Raw genomic sequence first — 12,444 nt, forward strand, 5'->3', positions numbered from 1 at the left:
TTTTTTTTTTTTTTTGAATTTCATGTCTAGACAAATTTTAACTTTATATTAAAATTTTCTTAAAATAAAATACATATAATATTAAGGAATTAGCAACGTAATACAAGTAATATAAAATGAACGGTACTATAAACAAGTCGTTTACTTATTTGCATTATTTTAGCCAATTCGTAAATAATAAATTCCTCATGAAATTGTGCCAAGAGAAAAGCGTTAAGTTCAAAACATTAATTTTGCTGAATAAACTTATGAGGTGAAAGTGATGGCATTAAGAAGCCATTCAAATGAACAGTACATTCGCGATACGCGATCACATGCTGTGCTAATCCCTCTGATCATTTCTCTCTCGGATAATTATAGATACGGCTCGTCCTTACTAGCACGTTCTTGCAAGTTCTTAACACAGTCTTGGGATTCCCAGAAACACCTGTTATTAATAAACATTATGTTTGAAAAGTCCGAAATTTCTGTGTTTAGTATCCGAAAATCACAAGACTGATATTTTTAAGAAATTCGCTTAAATTTATTTTTATGTCTGTCCATAACTTGCAAATTATGACGTAACATGCTGCATTAAAAATCACAATTACAACAATATATTTAAAATTGTAATATTATTATTAAAAATTATTATTATATTAATTATTATTAAATTATATTAATAAGTTAAATTTATTGCACATCATATATTGCAAGAGAACAAAGACTTCCAATCAATAAGCTGCATTCAGCGCTGAACGTACAATGAGAAAACAAATCGAGAATTATTCAGAACTATGCACATGAGTTAATAAAAGATTTAATGGTGGCGAATTTACGCATATATAAGTGCATATAAAATCCTTTGTGCAGTCACTCATGACAGATCCAGCGATAGATCGCGTTTCTTGAGCGAGAAACCGACGTAGACGGGGACCACCGAGTCCTCAGTATTCATTGTTGGGACAGTAAATGTCGTGTTACGTTTCAGCAAACACGACAGCGACATGGTGAAATGCAATTTTCTACGGCCTGACGATGACGAAGTGGTACTGTCGGGCAAGCGTTCGTTCCGATGCCTAATTATACATACGATTGCCATATGTTATAAATCGTTGAGAGCTTTCCGCTATCTGATACACACCGTCGCGTTTCACGATTTGCTCTTGCTAAGTGATTTGATATGATATTTTCAAGATTCAATCTTGATTCCAGATCATACAATGATATTATTCATTTTACTTTTAAAGTTTTCTTGGTCCTTAATCAGAAATACAATCGGTTTCATATCTTGTAAGCTTGATTCCAAAGCCGGCTCGAGGCATGACAAGCTGTAATACCGTCACCAACGCAGATACTTATTTCGTCTGTATGTATTCGATCGGCCTTCGTATTTTACGATTTAACCGGCCTTCTGCATACTTTACGATTCAAATGACTGTGGTTTAGCGATCAGTCCAGCTGGAACGAAGAAGTCCAACATGGGACACGCGCACGTTTACGATGACTATCGAAATGACCAACCGGCCGATTTAATTTTCCCGTCGCATAAGCCGCAATAACGAAATGCAAAGCTGAAATCGATATGAGATCCGAAGAAAGGATTATTTAAAAATTCATATAAAGAGGATTCTTACTGATAATATCTGCGCGATAATACCTTTTATTATACATCCGGTTTGCTTTCAGATATCGCGATTACTGATTATCAAGTATTATATATATATAATATATATAATACATTTACAAAAAGTGCTTTCTTTCTTTTCTGGATTAAAAATTAATATTTTGTATTTCAGGAGACGAGTGTGTGCGAGACAAGCTCCTATAACGTCTCATCATCATCGGGGGAAACAAATTAGGTACTTTGCACATCTCATATAAATGCACAGAAACTTTCATCAACATAAACCAGATATAAATCACGATTTAATTATTACAATTTTACGATAAATTACTCAAGAAAATGTAAATATTTATAGATTTATGAATGTTTGTAACGAAAAACCTTCCACTTTAGTTTTTCCATTATAACATACATTATATTTCGTGAATTTTATAATTTCTTAAAAAAAATTTATGGAATATTCTAGATTAGTGTATACCGAGGTGACATCCAATTTTTTTTGCTGCCCGGGATGGTCGCAAGTTACTCATTTGAGTTTTGGTTGTAATAAACGTAAGTAGATTTAATGACAGTTCTTCAAAATCAATGTAATCTCTGTCTACAATTATCGAAAAATATAACAATTTAAATTATTTAAATATTTATTATCTATATTTGCAATAAATTAAAATATGATTTATGTAGAAATGTGTGAAATGCGAGACTTATTAACAGTGCAAAATATATTACTTTAAACTGTTAATATATATGACATAAAGCATAGAGTATTAATACATATATTCAACATTCCATCCATATATTCTTTCGATGTTTGAACAATCTGGCATTATTTACAATTATATGAATCGTCTAATCTAGATCTAATTGTTCTTCAGCCACGTGCCCAGCGCTATGTCTGAATGGTGGAATTTGTACCTCGTCTGGTAAATGCACGTGTCCTAAGGGTTATACTGGCAATCAATGCCAGACAGGTAATTTTAATTGCATATACAAATTAGGATTACGAACATTCACGCTGCATTGATTGTTATTATTAGCTTTGACGAGAAAATTATACGATCTAGAAATTGGTATTGTCCTCTCTCTTTTTTTCTCTCTCATAGAATATCATATATATTATTATGTCATCTTCATTATTAGCACATCTATACATAATTAAAGAAAATAAATAACACTATTTTGTGAAATAAAGCTTATTTTAAAAAGCTATAAATTCTCTTTCTCTCTCTCTCTTTCTCATAAAAATTTAAAATAATTTAGAATTTATTTTATCAATTATTTTGACCGATATGATAACATGTTTTTATTATAAAAGGGCGAGATAAAGAACAAAAGTTGAAGTAGCGTTTGCATAATATATGAAGAACAGTGATTAGAACATTCGTGTAGCGCGACGAAGAATCGCTCGTAAATCTATCAAGAGAACGCGACAATTGCTTGGTTGCAGCCGACCGATGCAAGACATATAGAACACTGCAATACGGATTGCGCTGCAGTTAGTTTGGTGTTCGCGTGATCCTATCAAGGAGCGTATCGCTTCACGTCGATAATTAATTACATCTGACGATACCAGGCACGAGAAGGCAATTGATCAAGTTGCTTCAATGTTTATGTTATAAGGATCAATTATGTCTAATTACATGTATATATGTTATTATTATCCGATAATTTAATAAGTTAATATTTTACCAAGTAAATGTAAAAAATATGTGAAAGAGAGATTCGTATCTTATAAAAAGAATTTAAAAAATCGCTAATATTAAATCAAACTATATACAATTAAAATATGATTTTGCTATCTATTATATCATATATCTTCCCATAGCTAAATTTTTATTAAAACTTTACTTCGAATCTATTATTTTTAATGTTAAATAATTTTATATCTTTTTATAACATTTTTTAGTACCAAAAGATAATGCACCACTTTATAGATAGCTCGTAAAAAAAATAAATTGAGTATCGTCTAATATTTCTTATTAATTAATAAATAACATTAATATTTCTTTATTTCGCAGACGTGGACGAGTGCGCGATAGAAAAACCGTGCGGACAACTTTGTATAAACGTACCCGGTAGCTATCGATGTCATTGTAGAACCGGGTTTCAACTTCAACAAGATGGCCAATCCTGTCGGAGGAATGGTGAGTATGCAAAACGCGAAATTCAAAATAAAATTTTACCAAGAATAACTTTGAGAAAATATGCCTATTTTTTTTATAGATACTGATGAAAACGCCTTTGAAGCCCGCGATTTGGAAAACGATTTTCACGACGTGTTGACAACAAAAGATCCGATGTCTTCTCATGGTATGTATATATGTATAATTCAATCTTAAAATTTAATAGTATTAATTTTTATTTTTCTATCTATTAACTTCCTCTTTATAGATACAGAAAACGAGGTGAGCGATGATGACCAAGATTACGAGATCATCTTAAAGAGATTAACTAAACTCGAAAAGGTAAGTTAAATACTTATCAACATAATACGTAATTAATAAAAAAAAACATATTAAAACTCTTTAGCAAGTGGCCAAAAACAGAAAGAGAGATACGGAGGCTTCCGAGATGAACACCAAAGTCACATTAGCAATCGACAGCATCAACGAGATGAAGATAACTGTCGAGAACGTGGTATATATTTGAGATACATTAAAATATTATACATTCGAATCTCTCGATATAACGCATGACAGAAATCTCGCAAATAATTTCGCGTAATTAAATTTTACTGCATAAATAAAGGCGCAAAAATATATGTATATTTATTTATACTTTTTATCTCCTTAACTTTTAGATTTAGTTTTATTATTATCCTACACAACGATAATACATATAATTGAAAATCGCGAGCAATTATTTACTTTTAGATTTATATATCTGCTACTTAGATTATCTAGTAAGACATATATATATAATATGCATTTATAGTTATTTCTAAAAGAATAAAAGAACACATCATGATCGATGATTATCAATGAGAGAGAAAATATAATCTCGATTTACTAAACTTTTTGTTAATCTCCAATTTATTTAGAATTTGTTAATAAAGGAAGAAGATGAAATTTTTATCTTTACTTTCTTTACAGTCTTATAAAAGAAACAAATATCAGAGTAATAAAGGAATAAAAAAAACAGAGGAATATATGATTCAATATAGTACAATTTCGGTTTGCTGCGTTATTTCTTATTTCGAGCTATATCGAGATCAAAGTGTATTAGTAAAAACATATTCTTTACATTATTTATGAATACGATAACACGATTTGTTTCAGCAACTAATGCAACAGGAAGTATATGATATGAGAAGCAAAATGAAACAGTACGAGGCAGAAGTGAGAAAAATACATCATCTGATGAATCGCGTCGCGGAATTAGAAAATCGTCTGAGAATACGCTGCAGATCAGCGATACCAATAAATAGCGGGTCGTTGAACTTTTAGCATTGCTACAGCGTCATTCTATTATCAGTACTATTTAATACTAATAACGGATAGTAGTATTTTTACCATAAAGTTTCTGCGCCGTCGGAATGTTATGCAAAGACGCGATTAATATTTTTAAATAGAAGATATAGAAAAAAATGCTGTATATTCAAGAACAGAACATTTATTTATTCTCAAGCCATAGAATGACATTGGTCGCTTTTATCTCAAAATGTTGACATAATTTTAGTCATACATTTTACACGGAATTTTCCTACCGTGAAATAATACCACTGCCATAATTTAATATTTGTTACATCTTGCAGACTAGTAACAATAGTAGTGTATAATTTAAATATGTTTATTTGTACTCAACTTTTATATATGTATAATAAAACAATGTGGATTTGTATTTGAAATCTTTTAATTTAAATTTTGAAAAAGATGGAAATGGTGTATCATATGACATTAAAAGAACAAGTGCATTTTTAATTCAAAGTTATATAAACAATTAAAATTGCCAAAAAAAGAATGATTTTATATAACCCGTAATCAAAATTCAGAAAAATTTTACTCAGCATAAAAAGCATCATAATCAAAATATAGTTAAATATATGTGAAAGAATATGTAATAAAAAGTTACTCAGATATGTTAATCTATGACAAACCAGTTGAAAAAAAGGAACATAAAAATAAAAAAGGTAGTTTTATCATGATTTTGTAACATCCGCTCTTTTAGATTCAACAAACATGATAGGGTATAATACTTAGTTAATTAAGTATTTATAGAAAATAAAAAAAAACAAATTTTATAATATTTAAAAGTTTATAAACACCATGAAAAAATTAACTTTACAATTTATGGAGAAAGATTTAATCTTTCTTTTGTTCAATTGCCTTCTTCTGTCGTCTGGTGAGTCTTTTGCTTGATATTTTGCTGGCTTTCTGCATTTTTGCTCTACCTTTTTTATGTTTGAGTATCTTTCGTTTATTCATCCATACAGGATAATTACCGTATTGATCACGCAATGTTTTCTTATTATATACTCTAGCACCTTCTACTTCCATCTGTTCTTGATCTGTGGTTACATCGCTTTTTATATCATTAGCTTTAGCTTTAGCCTTGTCTTCTTTGATTTTTTTTGCGTCAACAACTACAATATAAAAGATTATCATGTGTTACATTATCTATTACATTATATATGATATTATAATATTTATTACAATTGTGTTATTATATAATATATATTTATATTATGATTATTATAAATATCTTTATTGCCTTTAATGCGTTGATGCAAATGTGAAATCATACCTGTAGCGATTTCTTGAATATCTGTCATTTCAATATCTTTAGATGCATTTTCATCAATACCAAGAGTTTTCTTCAATCTATCTAATTCCTTTGCCGCATAACGTTCTCTCTTTACTGCCCTGCATTTTCTTCTCCATTTACTACGCAACGACTTAGCCATTTTTCACACGTGCGTTGTATGTATACGTTTGAGTAAAATATGAAAAAGGTTATGTTCCGATTTCCGGTCGGTCACGAGTCACGAAACATAGAGAGATATCTGCCAGAGAGAGAGAGGCCACGCCGCCGTTTTTCGTGAAACCGTTTTTCTAGCTAGTACAGTGGCGCTAACTAGATCCATTTTAAAGCAGGCGAAACTACATGGCCAGATCTACTTCTTGATGCCATGGTAAAACGACGGGTTGGTGTATGTCCGTGCTAAATAAAGTACATTGTGGATCAAAAATGCAGAGAAATATTATGGATTTATTAATGTTTTATTAGTTGCGCGTGATGTTTTGTCATTCTAGTATATACTACAGTGATAATAAATTATAATTGAAATATTTTTATGTATATGCGCATGTAAAATGAAATAAATTTTCTTAAATAAATTTTTAAAATAATTTTTTTCCTAACCCAGACAGCACAAAACGTCCTCAGGATCATCCTGAATATGTCCAGGATGGTTCAGGATATTTGTACCCAGTAAACGCTAGATATTCCTGAAATATTCCATTCGTATTCCAAAAGTTCCGTATATACCGAAATAGTAGAGAAATGTTCACAGAACGTTCAAATAATCGTGAAATATTCAGAATATTCTATGAACACTACTTGTATGAGCAATAAGGAATATTCAGTGTACATTTTGATATATGTATGGAACATACACAAAATATTCCATAGAATATTAATGGAACCCTCTTGGATCAATCTTATCGGACATTAATGAAAACCGACGTACGCACGCATCTCATTACCTGCGCGCGCAGCGACTACGTCTGTGATTGGCTGACTCTTGCGTTCACGCGTGCGTAAGCCCATATTGCATGCATATCAGGAACTGATTGACTGAGCATGTGCATGTGAGAGGAATTGGTGCCGATATTGCCGGTATTATTTGCGTTTCGTATTCAGTGTCGAGGTCGTAGGCCGTACAATTAAGAAAAAGAAAAAGAGTCTTAACTACAGGGCGAGACGGATGTCTCGTGGCATCTTTTGTATACTGAACGCAGCCATTACGTGACTATTACACGTTATTTGTCTGTACGGTGGTTCGTACCTTGAAGAAGTATCAAATTTATTTTATATTGTCTTATATTTATAATCTTTGAATAAATGAATCATATTCATAAATGAATACCATCTAAATAATTTATAAAACCCTTTCTTAAAATAATCTTTACTGTATAATATATATCACTCTGAATATATGATGGAATATACATGGGATATGTTCCGAATGTTTTTCAAGCATGTCCTGAGAATATTTTTGGAATATTCAAAATATGGATAAAAAATGGAACATTTCGCGCTTATCTGAATATTCCTTGTACATTCTGTAAATATTCCGGAATGTTTTGGAATATTCTTCGGATGTTAATTTTGGATCATAGGAACATTTTATAAATATTCCAGGAATATCTAGCGTTTACTGGGACAGAACGCAATCTTAATTTATATTTAAATTTTAGAATTTGTTCCTTTTAACGTATGAAAAATATCCCTAACATATCCTATAGAAATCCTTAAGATGTTCCACAGGATCTCCCTGGATTCTCCAGAGGCTAGTGTACGGCTATCATTTACTCTTCCTCAGGACACCCAGAGGAGATCCGAGGATTAAAATAGGATATCCTCAGGATATCCTACATGTATGTCCTGGATGCCCCTTTGGACGTCCTAAGGACATCCTTGTGCTATCTGGGTTTTAACATTCGACACCTTAGTATCACATAGTGCAAAAATAAAATAATATTTTCTTTTTAACATTCGACACCTTTAACATTTACATTTTACCAATTAACTGGTAAAATGTAAATGTTAAGGTGTCGAATGTTAAAAAGAAAATATTATTTTATTTTTGCACTATGTGATACTAAGGTGTCGAATGTTAAAACCCAGACAGCACAAGGATGTCCTTAGGACGTCCAAAGGGCATCCAGGACATACATGTAGGATATCCTGAGGATATCCTATTTTAATCCTCGGATCTCCTCTGGATGTCCTGAGGAAGAGTAAATGATAGCCATACACTAGCCTCTGGAGAATCCAGGGAGATCCTGTGGAACACCTTAAGGATTTCTATAGGATATGTTAGGGATATTTTTCACACGTTAAAAAGAACAAATTCTAAAATTTAAATATAAATTAAGATTGCGTTCTATTATTTACTGCCAATACTAAAAATCTAATACTAAAAATAGTTCACGTTCTTTAATATTTGAGGTTTTCGTGCTGTACATAAATATTTTAGGTTTATGTGTAATATTTTCAAAACAATCCAATATCTGAATTCCCTATGTTGGGATTGCATCAGAAAAATTGAACTGATAAAAAATAATTATATTTTTAATTTCCTGTTAGTTGCTCTTTGCAAGCTTTATATAATTCTCATGACCAAATCTCAAATACGAGTTCGCGCGTCGCATAGCGGTAAACAAACGAACTAGCGGTTGAATACTATTTTTTGTAAAGTTTATGGAATGTTGCGCATAGTAACATTTCTCATGAAATATTAAATAAATAATAATTTTGAATATATGAAAATGTGCGCATCAAATTCAATTATTAATATTAAACGAAATTAATGTTAACAATTAATTGCACATGTATATGTCCTCTGGAAATCCAAAGGACAGGGCAGATATCCTACAGACATCCAGGGGTTATCCAGGGGACATTTATAGGACATTAATACTTATTACAATACTTAAAATTTCTAAATTATATTAAATAGCCTACATAACCGAAAGTAATCATGTATGCATATTAAATTTTCATAAAATATATTTATAATAATATCTTAAAACATCCTACAAATATCCTGAACCATCCTGGACATATTCAGGATGAACCTGAGGACATTTTGTGCTGTCTGGGTCACTATGTAGAAAAAGCAAAATCTCGCAAGCTTACAAATATATGTTTAATACTACAAACACAATAATGAGATATTAAAACAGTACCCATACAGCACAGATCATTGCAATTATATTGCAGCAACATTGCAATGTTGCAAATTGCAATGCAACATTACAAAGACATTGCAGAAATATAGAGCCACAAAGTACCAGCACACTTGTAGCAACATGACATTAATATTTCGGAAATATTGCAAAATTCAATTTTTATATAATTTTAATAATAAAATATTATAATAAAATAATTTTTTGCAATATTTCTACATGAAAGATGTTAACGATAAACAATACTAAATGGTTCATTTTATTAAAACATTTTTCTTAAATTGGCTTATATTGCTGCACTGTATGCTTTGCGCAGCACATGTACGCGTTCGCAATTGTGTGCGTGTGTAGTAGGCGCCGGTCTTGCTGCACATATCTGTGATTGTCGTGTATTTCGTGATTAACATTTTTTATTGTTGCGTACGAGAAAAGGTAAGAACTTTTTGATAATATTATGTTTTATTATAGCAACCTATATATATTATGTATTAATTAATCATAATAGAATAGCATGTCCTAAGGTTAATAACCTAGGTTAATAACCTTAAAATTATTGAGATCGCAAAAGTAAAAATTATATTTATCTATGATATATGTTCGTATATTTTTTATGTGGATATTTTTTGCTTTCTCTAATTTTCTATTTTGCTGTAGATATGAACTTTAAAATATTTGATAAAAATATTTATGTATATTTGCAGTATGTATATTTTTATGCAAATATGAATTTTAACTCCTATTTTATTTTTACAGACATTTAACAAAGGAAAACAATAATGGACAAAATTCAATAAATTATTAATGGTAATAAAAGCGCCGCGTAAAGCTGAACCATTTTTATATATATCTCTAATATAAAAAAAAATATATTTTTATTTCGTGAACATGTTAAGTGCAATAATATGTTATGTGCAATGTTATGTTATTTATAACGTTAACATAAGTACAAATAAAGACATTTAATTACAATGTATCGTCAATAATTACACATTTATATACCCAAAAATAAATATATATACATCATTGCAAATTCATTACATTGCAATATTGCTACAATATTTTGATGCAATATTCCTAAAAGCGGACATTTTATCATTGCTGCAATTCCACAGCAATGATACAGCAACATTTTGCAGTGAATTTGCAAAGTTGCAATATTGCGGTGAAAGATTGCTACAATATGTATGCAATCTTTGTGTGCTGTATGGGATCCAATCGAATTCGCTATTAGCAAATGATAATAAATTCGCGAATCTCTGCAGTGTAAATAGTCGAGTAAGAGCACATAAAAGCGTCTCGACGGAGACGCGCAGTATAGGAACGCAACGGCAGAGAAAGGTTTCGTTTGCGCAGACACGCGCGCGAAATTTGCGGGAGAGTGAATTTTTATCGCGACGTCGTAACGAGCGATGACATATCGGATGCGGCATTAGATTGCGCGCGATAATGTTCGGCGGTTATGTGTCTCTTTCGTGCGTTTTCCGAGCGATAAAGTCAAGCGCGAGACTCGCTCGCGAGAATCCTCCGACGTGACGGAGATAAAAGCGCGATCGTGCCGGGCGATTGTGACCTCCGGAGCGTTTCCAAATTTCAGAAACAACCTTGGATACACGATGTTAAAGTTTTTCGGTCGGCTGACTCAGAGTGCCGTCCTCGGAATCGAAGAACGTGACACAATCGTCTTCTCGGAGCTCGTCGCGCGATCAGGACTGACTCGAGACAAATCCGGGGCCCTGACTTTACGGAACGATCGGCACATTTTAAAGAAAGGAGAGACGTAGGGAATAGAGTGAAGAAATCGGGTCAGGGCTGTTCTTTTTCCAAATCCGAGCTATGCATGCTTCGATAGTTTTTTTTTTTTTGATAAAAATACAGATAGTAGATTAGTTCAAGAATAATATTTTTTATAGCGAAGGCGTTATCAGCTTATAAATGTAAAAAAAAAGTGATTAATATAAACTTTAATGCAACTATCTTAGACAGAAATTTCAAAAATCATTAGACATACGTTTTATTAATCTCTTTTTAATTATCTATATGTATACGTTTTACTATATATTTTTCAATTTCTTCAAGACTGCCGCATAAACTTTAATTACGGACGTTAATGATTCGCATTAATTAACGAGCGTGACGTATATGTCAGCAATATCGAATTAAAATTCGATTTTAGAATAACATCGTCTGAAAGATTGTCTAAATGGCCGCTCGGAGAGACGCAGCGACGTTCCGCTTCTGTACGCGCGTGTTCATCACGTGACGTCGCTCGAACATCGTCGAGGAGAGATAACTCTCGGACAGATTCGGGGCAGCTCGATCGCACCTCAGTGTTGTTGTTCGGGCCGGGATTTTTCGCGCATGCGTGGCAAACGCGGTACCAGTACAGTGCTTAGTTGGATAAAAAGGAGTACCATTAATCACCCGCGCAAAAATATCTAATAATTGTTCAAAATGTATGAGAAAAATATTAAATATTTAAATAAATAAATATATATATATATATTATAAATAAATTCTAAGCTGAAAAAGGGGAAAGAGGGTAATAAAATAATTAATTAAAAACACATTTTTATGCAAACGAAAATAAAATATTTTATTTTTGGCAGAATCTCATAGAATACCAACATTTGTTGCACGGGTAAGGAAAACTGCCAAAAACCTCACCAGTATTCATACAAAAATACAAAAAATAAAAATATTTATTTATAAAAATGAACATAAATAAAATTTATCAAATATAAAAACATTATCTTAAAATTATCCTCATGCAGCCATGCATTTTGAAAGTCTCTAACTTTCGGTCGTTTAATTGCTCCTTTTCTTTGCGCATGCATTATTTATAAATATACTTATCTACTCACCTTAACCTAGCCTGTCCTTCTTGCCGGGCCCGCCAAGACTTTCGCGCCCAAACACTACTACTCC

General features: G+C 31.7%; 2 protein-coding genes and 1 long non-coding RNA gene across 3 annotated transcripts in view; 1 reads left to right on the forward strand and 2 right to left on the reverse strand.

Annotated features, from left to right (window-relative positions):
• The window catches only part of LOC115245667, a 25,955-nt gene extending 20,866 nt beyond the window's left edge, over window positions 1-5,089 (forward strand). The window contains exons 2-9 of the mRNA XM_029824081.1: window positions 1,779-1,841; window positions 2,073-2,158; window positions 2,482-2,577; window positions 3,625-3,750; window positions 3,830-3,916; window positions 3,998-4,071; window positions 4,136-4,243; window positions 4,885-5,089. Of these exons, the coding sequence (XP_029679941.1) occupies window positions 1,779-1,841; window positions 2,073-2,158; window positions 2,482-2,577; window positions 3,625-3,750; window positions 3,830-3,916; window positions 3,998-4,071; window positions 4,136-4,243; window positions 4,885-5,052 (808 nt within the window). The 3' untranslated portion in view covers window positions 5,053-5,089. The remainder of the gene's footprint in view (window positions 1-1,778; window positions 1,842-2,072; window positions 2,159-2,481; window positions 2,578-3,624; window positions 3,751-3,829; window positions 3,917-3,997; window positions 4,072-4,135; window positions 4,244-4,884) is intronic.
• Window positions 5,090-5,206: 117 nt separating this feature from the next.
• LOC115245668 (protein LLP homolog) lies at window positions 5,207-6,584 on the reverse strand. Its single transcript, XM_029824082.1, has 2 exons — window positions 6,350-6,584; window positions 5,207-6,188 (listed from the first exon to the last, which is right to left on the reverse strand). The coding sequence occupies exons 1-2, from the start codon at window positions 6,507-6,509 to the stop codon at window positions 5,908-5,910; spliced, it is 441 nt and encodes a 146-aa protein (XP_029679942.1). The 5' UTR covers window positions 6,510-6,584; the 3' UTR covers window positions 5,207-5,907.
• Window positions 6,585-7,510: 926 nt separating this feature from the next.
• Window positions 7,511-8,504, reverse strand: LOC115245663. The gene is made up of 2 exons (XR_003885580.1): window positions 8,452-8,504; window positions 7,511-7,720 (listed from the first exon to the last, which is right to left on the reverse strand). It is a non-coding gene; the product is annotated as an uncharacterized LOC115245663 (long non-coding RNA).
• Window positions 8,505-12,444: the final 3,940 nt, after the last annotated feature.

The sequence above is a fragment of the Formica exsecta genome, unplaced genomic scaffold (assembly GCF_003651465.1).
Source record: "Formica exsecta isolate Colony F162 unplaced genomic scaffold, ASM365146v1 scaffold125, whole genome shotgun sequence".
Taxonomy (NCBI): domain Eukaryota; kingdom Metazoa; phylum Arthropoda; class Insecta; order Hymenoptera; family Formicidae; genus Formica; species Formica exsecta.

Bases quoted from the DNA above. Each gene is read 5' to 3' on its own strand.
- LOC115245668 (XM_029824082.1), bottom strand. From the start codon at position 6,509: ATGGCTAAGTCGTTGCGTAGTAAATGGAGAAGAAAATGCAGGGCAGTA. The intron at 6,189-6,349 runs GTATGATTTCAC...TTTATATTGTAG, and splicing joins TATTCAAGAAATCGCTACAG to TTGTTGACGCAAAAAAAATC.